General features: G+C 45.9%; 1 protein-coding gene across 1 annotated transcript; it reads left to right on the plus strand.

Annotated features, from left to right (window-relative positions):
* The first annotated feature begins 1,307 nt into the window (after nt 1-1,307).
* On the plus strand, nt 1,308-9,643 carry METTL10 (methyltransferase like 10). Its single transcript, XM_008633334.2, has 6 exons — nt 1,308-1,415; nt 2,272-2,337; nt 2,866-2,980; nt 5,857-5,964; nt 6,807-7,023; nt 7,784-9,643. Exons 1-6 carry the CDS (start codon nt 1,360-1,362, stop codon nt 7,909-7,911), a joined length of 690 nt encoding a protein of 229 aa, XP_008631556.1. The 5' UTR covers nt 1,308-1,359; the 3' UTR covers nt 7,912-9,643.
* The last annotated feature ends 6,640 nt before the right edge of the window (nt 9,644-16,283 follow it).

Consider the following 16,283-nt stretch of genomic DNA (forward strand, 5'->3'; position numbering starts at 1 on the left):
CGCGCGCCGGACGCCCGCCCGCTTCCGGCGGCCCCGCAGGGCATCATGGGGAGTGTAGTCCCGGGGGGAAGTGGGGTACCCATATGGGAAGGATGGGAAACTGCGAGCGAGACTTTGGACCATTGAGTTTGGAACAGACCTCCGAGCCCATCGAGCCCAACCTGTGACCGATCCCCAGCTTGTCACCCAGCCCAAAGCACTGAGTGACACGTCCAGTGGTTCTTTGGACACCTCCAGGCGTGAGGACTCCACCACCTCCCTGGGCAGCCCCTTCCAACATTTAACAACCTTTTCTCTGAAGAAATTTCTTCTGATGTCCAACCTAAACCTCCCCTGGCCCAGCCTGAGGCCGTTCCCTCTCCTCCTGTCCCTGTTCCCTGCGAGCAGAGCCCGACCCCCCCGGCTGCCCCCTCCTGTCAGGGACTTGTGCAGAGCCACAAGGTCCCCCCTGAGCCTCCTTTGCTCCAGGCTCAGCCCCTTTCCCAGCTCCCTCAGCCGCTCCTGAGGCTCCAGACCCTTCCCAGTTCCATTCCCTGCCCTGGACACACTCCAGCCCCTCCATGTCTGTCTTGTCGTGAGGAACATTGATGTGCTGGAGCTTGTCCAGCGGAAGCCACGAAGATGATGAGGGAGATGGAGCCCCTCTGCTCTGGGACAGGCTGGCAGAGCTGGGGGTGTTCACCTGGAAAGAGAAGGCTCTGGGGAGACCTCAGAGCTCCTTCCGGTGCCTAAAGGGACTCCAGGAGAGCTGGAGAGGGACTTTGGACAAGGGGTGGAGAGACAGGACACGGGGAATGGCTTCCCACGGCCAGAGGGCGGGCAGGGCTGGACGGGATATTGGGGAGAAATTCCGGGGTTCTATGACACACACACACACACACCCCGAGCTGTACAGGAGGCAACTGTGCAGCAGTGCTGTTTACCACTCTTATTTTTTTTTTTATTAAAACACCTTGCAATAAACCTTTTAACAGCAATAACGTCTGCGACATTTGCAACGAATAAATAGTGAAAAGAATAAACAGCTGTTTTAAATATCGCACTGACTTTCATGGAATTACGGAACGGTTTGAGTAGGAAGGGACCTTAAAGACCATTTACTTACAACCCCTGCCATGGGCAGGAGCACCTGGCACAGACCGGGTTGCTCCACGCCTCATCCAACCCGGCCTTGGACACTCCCAGGACGGGATTTTAGCTGGCCGCAGCGATCAGAACCGCAGGGATTAGAAAACACCCCGAGTTTCGCTGAGGGCCGTGCCCCCCTCACAGCCGGATCACCGAGCCCGGGTCCTCCCGCTCGGGAGCGGCCGCGGCCGCTCCGCCCGCAGCGCTCGCTGGTTCCGGGGCGTGCCGGGCATGGCGGTGGCCGGGGACGAGCCCTTCAGCCCCTCGGTGCTGGGCACCAGAGAGCAGTGAGTGCCGGGCACGGGCCGGGCACCGGCGGTGCCCCCGGGGCGGGGACGGGCGGGACGGGGCGCGGAGCCACCCGCTGTGGGGAAGGTGGCCCTGCCCACGGCATGGGGCGTGAAAATGAGTGGTCTTAAAGGTCCCTCCCAGCACATACCAGTCTCTGGTTTATGTATTGTTTATCTATTTAGAGAGTCTGTGATTCTGTAAAGTGGCGCTGCTACACAGGATGCAGCCTTCTCGCCCTTTCGTAGAATCATGGGATGGTTTGGGTTGGAAGGGACCTTAAATCCCATCCAGTCCCACCCCCTGCCGTGGGCAGGGGCACCTTCCACTGTCCCAGGCTGCTCCAAGTCCTGTGCAACCCGGCCTTGGGCACTGCCAGGGATCCAGGGGCAGCCCCAGCTGCTCTGGGCACCCTGTGCCAGGGCCTCCCCACCCTCCCAGGGAACAATTCCTTCCCAATATCCCGTCCAGCCCTGCCCTCTGGCAGCGGGAAGCCATTCCCCCTTGTCCTGTTATTCCATGCCCTTGTCCCAAGTCCCTCTCCAGCTCTCCTGGAGCCCTTTTAGGCCCTGGAAGGGGCTCTGAGGTCTCCCTGGAGCCTTCTCCAGGTGAACACCCCCACCTCTGCCAGCCCAGCTCCAGCCTTTGGAACATCTCCAGGCCTTCCCTGGACTCTATTCCACATGTTCATGTTCTCCCTGTGCTGAGAACCAGTGCCTCACCACCCACACAGTCAATTTCTTCCAAATATATAGCCTTAAACTATCTTACAATTTTTCTTCCCATCCCTCTTTAATCTAAATATTTCCCAGTATTAATTAAGATATCCTCTCCTTTCTTCCCCTGCGACTCCAGCTGGGATGCTGCGTACGAAAGAGAACTGCAAACTTTTCAAGACATTGGAGATACCGGGGAAATCTGGTAAATAAAATAATTCCTGCAGGGTGTTTCTGCTGTTTCTTTACCATGAAAGACATTGCAAAACCACAGCCAGCAATTCAGTGGGTTGCTGACAAAACGATGGGGAGTTTTACCATTGAAACCAGCAGTTCCTCTCTTGCCCAATTTCACAGTGCAGATTGCTTAGCTGCACCTGGACATGTGTCACTACACAGAAATTGAGCTGATAATTGAGGTGTATGTTACTGACAAATCTGCTTTTTATCCCTGAGCTCAGGTTTAACAACACAGCAAGTTGCCCTTGCTGCTCCCTTTTTTAATATATGGATGTTTTCACCTCCCAGAATTGGTGTTTCAGTGAATTTTAAGGCTGTGTGATTAATTTTAATCTGAACAAAGCAAACATGGAATATGAGCTATGGCAGTTGTTACCTCAGTAACAGTAGGAGGGGCTTTGCAAAAGCTGGAGAGGGTGAGTGATGAAATAAACTTGCTGTGCCTTTTGTACATTTTTTCTGATTTAATTACCTGAGCCCTTGTTTTTTCCAGGTTTGGAGAAGAAAGCATGGTGCGCATAATCAGGTGGTTGGAAAAGCACAAGGTCCCCCTTGACAGCTCTGTGCTTGACATTGGGACTGGGAACGGTGTTTTACTGGTTGAATTGGTTGGTATTTTGCAAAGTTTGTGTATTTTTTCTACAGAATCAGAGCAGTTTAAATACAGTTCTCACAGGTGGCAGTGGTAATCATGAGGGCCTGTTATCTGTGTGAAGTACAAAAAGTGTCAATACTTCAGGCTTCAAAATTTGAAGTTATTTCTCTAAATCAATCAGCCTGAGAATCCCTTGTTTTAACTTTACCTTCCTGCTTCCCCACATTTAAAACTGCATTTCTTCCCATTGTCATGTAAACTCTCCCAGACAAGGAAATTAACTTGACTAATTCACAAAGTACCCTCATGTGCAAAACCAGACCCTATCTCTGCACTCAGTTGTCATAATAACACTCTTAATTGATGTAAAAAGCAGGTAAAACCAAAGGTTTTGTGTATATGACTTCAAAAGTTGTTAACACTTCTTTTAAAGAAGTGTCTGTTTCTGTCAGGGTGGGAAATCTGATCAGGTATGTTATGATATTGTTGTGCAGAAGATGTTTAGGAGTTCTAGTATTTTTTTCCTATTTTTGATTGGGTTTTTTTGGTGTAATACTGCAGGGGAGCTGGTAAAGAAAGGGGCTGTCATACAGTCCCAGCATCTGTTCTGCATTCCCCATTGGCTCCATTAGTTCCCGTAGGAATTGGAAGGACTGGAAGTCAAAGTCAGGTTTGCACTGGAATTTTCTTTAACAAGGACTTTGATTTTAAAAGACTTTAAAGCCTTTGTGGGGACTGGCTGCTTCACCACAGCACAGGAGGATTTATGTCATCAAAAGCAGAAATGTCTCATCTCACTAAGAGAAATTAGCCTAATAATGGTGATTGTTGAGTGTAATGGTAGCTCTATCATGGTTGAAATACCCAACTGAAAATTCTCACTTGTAAGACTTCAATTTTATACTGACTCCACTTACAAATGGGAAACTGATTTTTCACACTGTAATGGGAAAATGACAGCCTGATAGCTTTTAAAAACCATTAAAAACTGCTGTGAGAGCACCCTCCTCCCTTACATTAAGCACCTCACAGTACTGTGGTTGCTTTCATAGGAAATTCTCAGTCCAGTTCCCTCTTGAAAAGTTGCTTCAAACATTACATTGGTTTTTTTTTGCTAAATAATTCAGGATCTCGCTTGCTTAGTTGATGTAAATGGAATTTTTTGTGTGTTACTGCAAGGCTTGGAAATCAAGTTGGAATTCTTTTGGCAGCTACTGTAGGACTGTCCTGCCACTGAAGTTGGACTCCATCATGGGATAGAAATGGCAACACTGGAAAAAGCTCAGTCAGAGAGGGCTTTAGCAGCACCTCTCTGCAAGGGAACTACTTGAGTGGAGGGTGTTCACCCAAGTGGGGGTGTCAGCCCCAAACACAGGGCAGAGCTGATAATGTTCCAAACTCCCTTCAGCTCTTCAATCTGCCTCTTCAAGAAGAAGCAGCAGGGTGCTGTAAATGCCAGCTCCAGGGCAGCAGTCCAGCTGCAGGGTGCAGTGTGGTCACGTTTGGCACAAGGGAAGGATCCCTTCCTGTCACAGTCAGGCACTACAGGTTCTGCAGCATTTGATGTTGTTTATCTCTAAACCTTCCTTCTCTGCCCCCAAGACTAGAGGAGTGAATGGGAACTCCCTGAAGTGACTCAGGCCTTTCCTTTGCAAACAGAGGAGCTGTTGTGGGAACTACTCCTCCACCCCCAAACCTTCAGCACAGGCATCTGAGGAAGCCTGCTTTGCTCCGGGGAGGAACGTGGGCAGGAGCCTGAGCAATAAATGTTCTCCATCCCATGCAAACAACAGTGTCTTTGTGTTCAGCTGCAATTAGCCCTCGGTTCAGAACAGCTGGTTAGCACCGAGCTCAGGCCTGAGGGGCTGCTGTAAGGAGGAAGGACAGTTGTGGAAACTCCTCATAGTTTTCCTGGCTGTTGAGGTGTCAGCCTTTGGAACAAGCAGGCATGCAGCTGGTTGCTTAACACCGCTTCAATCCATGTGTTTTTCCAAACCCGAGCCTCCTCCCTGTCTCTGCTGTGACAGCCTGCAGCTGGCCAGAGAATCAGAGCTCTTCCATCAGGTTTGGATCTTTCCAGACCCACTGGTACATGGGATACCCTGAGCTGATCCTTTCAGCTCCTACCTCGAGGACGTGTGTCCCTGCTCCTCTCCCACATGCCCAGCTCCAGCTGATGCCAGGAGCCCACCTGCTTTGCCAAAGGGTTGTTGGGATCTCACAGAGTTCCCTAAGCTGAGTTATCCTTATCTGCAACAAACTTAGATTAACAAAGTCTCTGTGTGCTATTATATGTGGTGCATAACCTGCTGGAAAATTGCTGATACAGACACCTGGCAGCATGCAAATAATTGTATTCAAATAGACATTAGCATGAATAATTAGGAAAATGTATGATTTTGCAGTGGATTTCTAGTGCAATGTATTACATCTTTTGGCTCTTAAAATTTGGGTAATAAACCAAATAATTGCTCAATCTTCAGTGTTACATGTCAGGGAGGTTTTTTTCCTTATTTTGAAGCATCTGGCATTGTGTCACATGCCCTCATCACTGAAAATTCCTGGTTTCTAAGTTACTTTTGGTGCAGATAAGAGAGCCTGTTCCCCTCCAGGGTGTTACTTTTCACAGTTGTGCTCAGTTTTCCACTTGACATAAACCAGCTTTCAGTCACCAGTTCTTTTGCTGGGGTGTTTAGGCAGAATTATTTCAGCTCTTTCAGCTATTTACCTCTTGTAATGGTAACAGATAGAAAAATGAGTAAAAGGTGGGTTGTGTTTTTTTCCTGTTACTAAGAGGAGGAGAGATGAGATGGATTATAGCTAGGGAATGTACTGGCTGGAGAAAAACAGTTGCTAGCACACTGATTAAGATTCTCTGCTTCTGTCTAGGCAAAGTCTGGTTACCTGAATCTCACAGGTATTGATTACTCACCTTCTGCAATACAGCTTTCAGAAAAAGTAAGAGAGAAAGAAGGGATGTCTAACATTAAATTAAAGGTAAGTCTTGAGAGAAAGGTAATTGAGGAAATAGAAAGCAATTGAGCTCAAGATTAAACGAGCTAGTTGATATTCAGATGTACTCAGTGTACTAAATGAATGATGTCTTTTGACATTCATTTGTGAGAGAACTCTAGCCAAATAAATCTATTTACAGGAAGATTTTTGGTCTTTGTTTTTTTGTTTGTAACAGTCATTAGGGCTAACATGATTTCCCTGCTTGGAGTAGGGAGCAGAGTAGTGGTTCACCAGTTGGCAAGTTGTGTATTTTAGCTGCTACATTCTGAATTTCAGACCTGAGGTAGAGGAAGAAATCCTTAAGTGATAGAATCCCTACCAGCAGCTGAACAGCAGGAAGTTTGAGAGGCCTTGCTGGAGCAGGGGTAGGAGCAGATGACCTCCAAAGGTCCCTTCCAGCCTCAGCCACGCTGTGATTCTGTGGCTCCCTGGCATTCTGAGCTCTGCTGAGGCTGTTCTACCCTCCTGCTCTGTAGCTGTGTGATGCCTCTGCTCCTGTGTATCAGCTGTAAAGTCTCTGTGTGGCAGGCTCTGTCTGTTCATCTGCATTTGTGCAGTGCCTGGCACATGGCAGGCATCAAAGTACAAATAATGATTTAAAGAATGAGCTTCAAGTGTGTTAGTTTGAGCTTTAGGTTACAGCAAATAGATCATCACACAGTGTCTAGAGAAGAAAGGAGCTGCCGTGGCACCGTGAGTTACCCTTCCCTGAGCACGCCCATTGTCAGGATTGAAGCTTTGTATCCTAAAGTCTTGCTATGCATTAAAGATTCAGAAGCTGCCGAGTAGAAGATTGTTCTCACAGCTGCAGACTTCTGGTTTAGGTAGAAGACTTCCTGGCACCCTCAGCTGAGCTGTCAGGCTTTGACATTTGCATTGACAAGGGGACTTTTGATGCCATAAGCCTCGACCCCAGTGACGCGGTGGGGAAGCGGAAGCTGTACGTGGGATCCCTGTGCAGGGTGTTGAAACCAGAGGGCTTTTTCCTCATCACCTCTTGCAACTGGACCAAGGAGGAGCTGCTGAACGAGTTCAGAGAAGGTAAGCAGCTGAACAGAGCCCTCTGCCAACTTGGGGTTGCTGAAGGAAGGGATAAGTGAATTTTAATGTGTGTGTTAGCATATTGACTTTCCCAGATCAGGATTAGAGGAGGTAAAGTGATTATAAATGCTCCAGCCTGTCTTCCCTCTGTTTTCCTTGGGAATTACAGCTCCTGTGTTTGCCAGTGCCAGGAGAGGACAGGTTTGCTGAGGCTTTGGAGGTTGGGAATTTTGGTCTAATTACCCTGGGAAAGTGTGCGTGGCCGGCTGATACTTTTTGGGTCTTTGATTACTAGACCCAGTTCACCCTTTGATTGCACCAAAATTGGGGTAACATTGTTACCCATGGTTAGGGGAACTGACAAATCTGTGCCCTTTTATATCACCTCCCCAGCTGCCCTTTTGATCCATCTAGGAGTTTTTTTTACATGCCAGTCAGCTCCTGAATCTCAAGCCTGAGGCTTGAAACTCAGTGTGGATCTGAAACAACCATCCCTTCTGGGGAACCAAAATTACTGGCAAGTCCTCATCTTCTTCTGCCATTAATTTGTGCAAGTCAGCCAGCTAAGATTTTTATTATCCATGGAAGAGTTTCAGCTGTATAAAGCCGTGGTGCAGTGTAACAATACAGTCCTATAAACTCACAGATTAACTGACTTGCAAGTTTTCCAGATGAATAAAGAATGGTTTGCAAAGGGTTATCCAAGAGGCGAATAAAACTACTTCCTTCTAATAAAAGCATTTCAATTTCTGTCTGGCAGGATTTGAAATTCTGGAGGAGCTGCCAACACCCAAGTTTTGCTTTGGAGGAAGAATTGGAAACAGTGTAACAGCATTGGTTTTCCAGAGGAAGAAAGTGAGGCCATCCATTTTGGACAAATTAGATTAGATGAGAAAAGTCTGAACTTTAAACCTGACAGAAAACCTCAGACACGTGTGTAAATAAATGCTTTTTGAGTGCACAGTAAAATACTATGTATGGAGCTCAAAGGGACTATAAAACATTGCCCTAGAAACATTTCAGCTTTGCATAATTCGCCCATAAATTTTGTCCTTGCTACAACCTCACTTGTTTTAGGGAAGCTGCAAGTTTGTAAGAGAGAAGGAAATCAGATGTGCTAAATACAGAGACCAACATAACTGAATGATATTTGTGTTTGAAACATAAAGATTATCTGATATTTAATTTTTGTGCTGGTAAGCAGTGACCAATAGAGGTAAAGGTATTCTACAAAGCAAAAATCTCATTTCTCTGTTGTGCAGTGGAACAGGGAACAAGCTTTTGCAATGTAAGTGCTGGATCTTTAATTTTTTTTCTTAGGTGAACATGAAGGTAGCTGTTACGGAGGGAAATGAGTATAAAACCCACTGCACTTTCAAAAAAAAGGACCAGTTGGTACTTTAAATTCAGGCTTTCAGAGGTTCTCAGACTTAGCATAATTGTGTCTCCTCTGAAGTAGCTCAGGTCTTTTCCCACAGAAGGAGTGTTTTTAAGTCCCTTGCCTGAGTGGGTTCATGCCTGGTCAGTTCCTTTCCCTGATCTCATGAATACATAAAGGTGTGATGTGACATATGCCTCCTTCATTATTAACCTGCTATATATTAATGTCTTTAGACTCACACTGACCAGAAGTTTTCCAGGGAATTTCTCAGGATGGATTTTAGGTGCATAAATCCAAAAGAATTCAAAGCATAACTATCCATTCCTTGTTCCTTTTTTTTTAAATATATATATATAGAGTAAACTTTTGTGTGCAATCCTTTTGCTCAATTTTGTTGCCTTCATTTCTTCTGTTTTGTAACCTCAGAATATTGCTGTTGCTTGAAAGGCAGGAAAATGAGATTTCTTCATGCCTTGACAAACACATTTGCAGGTGACAATAAACTTGTTCTTTCAAACATCAAGGAGGCCCTCTTAGGCAATCAGGTTTTGTTTCACAGGCAAGGTCATGTTTGCTTATCGGGGAATTGCTTCTCGTACTTTCCATGCTTCTCCTCATTCCCAGGGCCCAGGAGATCTTTAAGGGTCAGTAAATACTTCCAGTCCTTTCCCAGGATAGGAATCAAGGCATTATTTGAGCAGTGGTGAGTCCTCCCTCTGTGATCCATCCATTGATGTCCTCAAGGTAGGAATCCTACTGCTACATCTTTTTGCAAAATGAAATACATTCAACTGGGAGAATGGTTTATCAGGAGAGCTGAAGAAATGTAGTCCCAGAATAATTCCTTGCATATTTGGTCAGACTTGGGTTCTAACCTGAGTGCCAAAACCAAGGGCTTGTTACCATTTGGGTCACTGTTGTAGTCCTGTATTCTGCCTCTGCCCAGCAGCCAGCTGGAATGCTAAGAAATGTAACTGGGAATCCAAACAGGGGATTTTTTTAGCATAGTAGTACAAAGGATTCAAAGTACACTGCTGATAACAGCCTCAGTAAAAAGCCTATGACATTTTTGGCATCAGGTAGAGTTAATACAAGGAAATTTTAATTGTCAAGGACTCTGGCAGGATGTGTTTCAGGCATCTGTTTTATTCCCATGTGTAATTTTTGCTAATGAAAGCATGATGTGTATTTAATCATGGAATGAAAATAAAATCAGGACTGGCATGGATTTTATTTTAATCAATTAGTTGGAATTTAACCACAGATTCCCACTCCACAAGATATGTAAGATTCAGGGCAAGGATTGTTTTCTCCTCTTCACAGAACTGACTATTATTAGTTTTTGTTCTCTGGGTAGTATTTTTATACAATTTGTAAAGCTAAAAAATAAGCTTCTTAAAATTGCTTGAAAATAAGTATTTCTGCATCTGATGTGTAGTTTGCATATTCTGTCAGTCCCAAGCACTTCCAGGTGTCACTGGAGAGCAGAAAAATGCTTGTAAAACATGTTTTAGGAGCTTTATTTTAAGGCAACAGTAACCAAAGGCTTACTATTTAAAATGTGCTCTGTTGGAAACCTGGTATTTTCTGGATAATGGAGTCTAGGTAGCTGCTCAAATACTGACTCAGGCAGTGGGGTTTTTAATAGCTACTAGGATTTGGAAATGACTTGTCAAAGATTGTCCTTGATTTGGAGCAGTTCATCTTGGCAGGAGGTTCTTGATGGTGTGATCTCTAAATGTTGATGCATTTCAGTGAAAAAACTGTTAGAAAAAGAGGCAGAGGAATAAGCAGTGATTTAGGAGAAGCAAATCTCTGCTGGAAGTTGGGGGAGTGCTTCATGGTAGTTCCTGAAGGCTGGAATCTTCATGACTACACAGTTGTGTGACTCTGGGTTCCAGCTGCAACGCCAGACTAAATGCAGGGGAATAAATGGAGCATTTGAAACATGTTTTACTCCTATTGTTTTCCTATCTGAAAACTCTCCATGTGATTTCACTGTCAAATATGAGGTTTGTGGGTAGTAAAACTAACATCTTCCATGGATCCCAGAGGTGGCTGAGCCCACAGGCTGTTCCTGCAGGACTGAATTTAGGCTGGGTGATGCTGGTGAGCTGGCAAACCTTCCTGGAGTGCTTTTGCATAGAACGTGGGCAGAACAGAAAGGGTTTGTGTTCCCTGGTTCATTGACAGCATGCTGAAGGATGAAATTCTCTCAGGAGTGACCTTTTATTCCTGGAAGATTGAGGATGGCTTTTAGTGCCTAAGCCCAAACAAAGCACCTCCACCAACATCTGTGCTTGGCGCAGCTCAAACCTGGCTCCTGGTGTCTCCTGTTGCCAAGAAAGCTGTGTTTAGGGATGCTCTTTTGAGGCATTTACTGGGAGAGGCCACTGAATTCACTGCAGGGTTTGTGCTACTGAAAGAGCTTGGAGGATTTTACACTGGAATTTTACACTGTTCACAGAAGTGAACTCTGAGGATGAAATATCTGAGAGACGTGAACAAGCTATATTAATGAAATAATTATTGATTTGAGGTGTCTGTTCTAGGAGAGTTCCTACACATGGGACTCTGCTAGAGTGTGAGGTAAATGGGTTCTCAAGACAAAAAGCTTTTGCCCTTTCAACATCACAGTACTTTCTTGAAATAAGTACTCCTATAACCATTTTAAAATGAATTAAAAGGTAAGAAATACCAGACATTAAAATCATGGTACAACTGAATGAGCACAGGAAATTCAGAGGACAAGTTAAAGTTTCATTACTCCTTGACTTCCCTTTTGGTGACCAGCTTGTTATCTACAAGAGAGGCATGTTCATCTGATGGTCCTTAAGGAGCAGGAATAGTCACAGAGTCCCAGAATGACTTGGGTTGGAATGGACTTTAAAGACCATCTCATTCCAACTCCCTGCCGTGGGCAGGGACACCTTCCACTACACCAAGTTACTCCAAACCCTCCCCAGCCTGGCCTGCTGTGCTGTCCATAGGCTGTTTTTTAAAGGTTGATTTTTCTTTTTTGAAGGCTTAGAAGATACGGAATTAATATTCTGTTCTTGAAACTCAGTGTAATTTTGTGGTGTAACACGAAGAATTTCTGGGAGCTACAATTTTTTTTTAAGAGCTGTTGGGTTACATCAGCAACACCAACAGAATTATGGCAGCTGCTTTTCCAGACAGGGCCAGCAGTGATGCAGCATGTGATTCCAGGCTCTTTGTCCCATCAGGAGAATATTCCTGTGAATCGTTATTGAGAGCATCAGGCTGAAATAACTGTTTGCATTATGGGCTCACCTTCTTCAATTCAAACCCAGTGTTGCAACACCATTTCTGAAATCTGGGAATAGCCAGCTGCCTTGATTGTATCATAGGATTTAACACCTACAGCTAAAGGATAGTCGGGGTTTTTTTTTACTTTATAGTTTTCCAACCAATTTTAGAAAGGAACTTTGGATATTTGGGTTTTTAAACCTGCAGTTGCTGTTTACAGCAGAGCTTGTTATACCTGGGTGAAGAAGTGCCACCACACAGATCTCAGGTGTGATTCTCTGGAGAGCAAACAACATTTTCTGGTATCATTTGTATTGAAATTATCTCAGTTCTGCACTGGCTGTGAAATCTGTGAGCCCAAAGAGTCAAATGAATGGGCAAATGAGGGGATGAACTGAAATCCCTCGCTTGGAATGGCTGGGTTTGTACCCAGGAGTGCAGGGTGAAGCCCAGTGTGCAGGGCACAGCAAACAAATACCTGTGAAGCTACAAAGCTGAGCTGACACAGCCTCTTTGGAGTTATTTTTATGTAAGGATGAGTTCTTGAATAGCTTTTCTGGTACATTAGGCACAGCATGCTTCTCTTCATCACTGACGGTGGCTTCCATGTATTTCCACATTCCAGGAATGCACTGGCAGCACTGTAGCCATTGTGAGGAAAATCTGCCTGTACATATACTCTGCTGTGTCTGTTCTGCTGTGAGCCAGGGTGCCTGGTATAAAACTGCCAAATTTTATGTTGTTTCATACCAGACAAAATCTCTAAGTGTGGTATTTAGCAACATACAGCAAAATTTTCAGTGTTTTGGCACTGGGATTTGCTTTCCTGATCTTGGCATGCTGAGAGGTGGAGAACATGGCTTGCTGCAACAATAACTGCTTTATTTTATAGGCCCTCCAAGCATTTTAACGTATCGAATCATCTCCTGTAAAATACGTGGAGAGCACAAAGAAAATAATTGGGCCAGGGCTTTGCAAAGCCGTAAGGAGATCTGCCTTTGAATTCCTGTTGCTTGCTGCCTTTTCTGGGATAAGAGGAGGGGGAGGCTGCCCTGCACAGCATTACCTGCTCCGTGGCTGAATGGGTGGTGCACGGCTCCATCCCATGCCTTGGCTGCAACTAGGTTGAGCATGACCTAACCCTTGTGGTAGCAGCTAAATTGAGGAGCAATTAATGGCTACCAAGGGCTTTCAGTGAAAGGGGATGAGGTGTTATAGCCTCCAGACAAAGGAGGGAAAGGAACGCTGGCGTGTTTTGTTTAACACAAATAAGGGAAAAGCCAATCTGCGGCTTAATTTCCATTTGTTAGGTAACAGTATCGCTTGAAATGAGCCCATTTCTGTGTTACTGGAAATTAAACTGAGTGCTGTCAGGCAAAACAGCTGCTGCCAGGTAACATATAAATTCTGAGTAATCACAAGTGCACGAGCCCGTGCTGGAGAACCGGAGCTAATAGAGCCCAGTGAGGGAACAGACACAAACCTCAGCACAGTCACTGCAGCAGCCAGGTATCCATGGGCAGTGTCATGTGTCAGGTAGAGGTGAGGAGAGTATACTTATATTGAGAAATTTCAACTGTTGATAGGGTTGAGAAATGAAATTCTAGCAGAAGGATCTTCTACCCCAATTTTTAGTAGTAGTTAGCCTCTCTGGCTGCTGGCCTACCCCAGAGCTCTTCAGCTCCGTGGGTGCTGCACTGCTGCTTGTCCAATGTAGGGTGATGCTTTGGGGCATGTTTGCAGCTGCATCGGACTTTGCGGATGAAGGACAAATAACTCCAGACTTATCTTAAGCCAGTTCAGACCCAAAGGTGGCTGACAAAGTGATAAACACATTCAGGTGAGAGAAAGGCTCACATTTGTATTTCATGGCCTATTTATTTTATCTGTCAATGTTTCCATTGCTCCCAGTCTGGGGCACCCAGATCAGGTGTCACGCCCTCTGCCAAGGCAGGGAGGGAGGCAGCAAACACAAAGCTGTTGCATGTGTGCAGCAAATGGCCTGTGACATAAAAAAGGGATTTTTAAGTTTGGTGGAAATCCCAGTGTATTCTGAGTGTAGTCAGAACTACACTCCTCATTTCAACTCTCTGCAGAGCAATGCTTCACCTGTTTAGGGCATCTGTGATTCAGGTACTTTCTGACCCAGAGTACATTGATCATATTACAGAGATATCCTCATTCCCTGGGCATGAAATACTTGCTAAAAATATTTCTTCTTGCTGTTATTTAGATTTTGTGAATCTGAGGATCTTCTCTGAAACTGTAGGGTGACTTCTGAAGCTGGTCTCCATTTTGTGTTCCTGGAGACCTCTGGTGGAGCCAAGATGTCCCTGTGAGTACGTGCTACGCAGCAGAGCTGGGTGACTGGGACATCATCCAGTGGTTGGGACATCATCCAGTGGCTGGGACACTCTGACTCTGTGGCCCTGGGCAAGTCCTTTACCTGTGTTCCTTGCCTGGCAGGAGAAGTAGAAGGATAAAGCCATAAATAACTGGGACGGCTCAGGTGCTCAGAAGGACAGTGCAGAGTTGTAGGTCATTGTGAAAGGGACATACTTCTGAAATTATTTGTGACCTTGGAGCATATGACTTGAATAACAACAAACTGGAGCAGACAGAGAAGCATTGGAAAGGCTACATGGAAAGAAGGCTGTAACTGCAGCCAAATCCTGTGCACTGGAAGTGAAGGAAATGCTGTCTATCCACAGGGCTTAGCACTGCTACATCAACATGTCTTAATGACTTGGAGCCCAGAATCACTTCAGAAGGACTGTAGGGATCATTAGATTTTTTCCTATCCATGGTTTCCATCGCCATCAGGAAGGCTCCTACTCAATGGGTAGCAAAGGCACAGCCATCTGAGACAAAAACACAAATCTCACAAATGAACAGAGTGAATTTTCTGTCCACGAAGACTAAACTGTCTTGGCCAGTTCTTTAAAGCTTGAAAGTTATTTCTGTTTTTCCCCCCTTCTGACAAAGGGAAAAGGCACTGTCCAGAGCAGGGACCTATGGGCAGCCAGTTATTTAAACAACATTACTGAAAACACTGTCTGTGGAAAACAGGTTTGTGCTTCAGCACCAGGCTTTCACACGTGCTGGGAATTCTCCACAGCCAGCTCATCTGTTGGGAAAGCACAGAGGATGAGAGGCAGAAAATGCTGGGTTTGGAGCGAGCTGCAGAAGCAGACAGAAAACAACTTTCTGCTTGAGTCTTGGAGCCCAAGGCTGCCACGGGAATGGATTCAATTACACTCTGAGCTTTATTGCTGAAATATTCCACTGGGAAACCATAAAAAAACATTTTCAGACTTGATTCCTGAAGTTCTGGAAAAGGAGTTAGCAAGTGTTTTATTGCTACCAGTCTCAACACGTGATAAGAAAAGCAAATACTGAGTGGGATGAAGGAACATGATGCAAAAGCCCCTTCACATCATCAAACCCTTCTCCCTGTTCATCGCCCACTCAGACTGGCCACTCCTGCTTATTGTTATGTGTACTGAGCATGGAGCCACTTTTATTGAGATCAGCCCTCACTGTGTTGGTGGGAGATGTTCCCTCGTTAAATATCTGCCCACTACTTCTGCTTGCTTCCCTCTTACTTCTTCACTGCGTTAAATACTAACTGATACTACTGTCTTTCTCGACAGTAATTTGTTGTCCTGGGCTGTGCAGCAGCAGGGCAGGACACGCTGAGCACTGCTGATTTCACAGCTACAGCTTCCCTTACCATTCATCGCACCCCCGCCGGCCATCCAGCCGGGTGGATGAAATTCAGCCCCAGATTCATTCCTGATGACATCTGTGTTGTCTGCTCGCATCTGTTTAAGATTAATGTTTAGGCTCTGTTTTGTAATGAGTCCTAAATCTTCCTTTTAGCTGTCATGTAGTTTCCTTGTTCGCTCGTTACGCTCGCTCTTGGAAGGAGCCCGCGTGCTGTGCGCGGTGCAGCCTGCGTGGATGGAAAATGTCACTGTGAGAGCACAGTGCTGCTAAAGGCCATTCCCACGTGAAGCCACGCAGATGTGCCTCTCAGTATTGCGGAGCACCCACGGCCCCCTCCTAAATGGGCTTCAAGGAAACTGGAGAGGGACTTGGGACAAGGGACTGGAGTCACAGGACAAGCGGGAACAGCTTCAAACTGAGAGGGCAGGGTTAGGTGGGAAATTGGGAAGAAATTGTTCCCTGTGAGGATGGTGAGGCCCTGGCACCGGTTGCCCAGAGAAGCTGTGGCTGCTCCATCTGTGGAAGTGTCCAAGGCGAAGTTGAAGAACCCGGTCTAATAGAAGGTGGCCCTAGCCAAGGCAGAGGACTGGAACTAGATGATCTTTAAAGGTCCCTTCCAACCCAAACCATTCAATGATTCTATAAAAAATGGAGAGAAAAATTTAAGTCTGGGATTTTTTTTCTTTTGCCGTATCCCACCGGTGGGTGTAGGGGCGGATGGTGTCCATCTGTGATGTGCCAAAACTTGGGCGCTAGTTCTTCTTGCGGGTGGACCTTTCAATGAATTGCTGATGGAGTCCAGTTCCCCTGCTCCTCCCCGGGCCGGCCGTGCCACCAGGAGTCACTCTCGGCCTCCGAACGGGGCGCGGCGCCCCACGCG

Source organism: Corvus brachyrhynchos, unplaced genomic scaffold (genome assembly GCF_000691975.1).
Source record: "Corvus brachyrhynchos isolate BGI_N302 unplaced genomic scaffold, ASM69197v1 scaffold514, whole genome shotgun sequence".
In the NCBI taxonomy this organism is placed as follows: Eukaryota; Metazoa; Chordata; class Aves; order Passeriformes; family Corvidae; genus Corvus; species Corvus brachyrhynchos.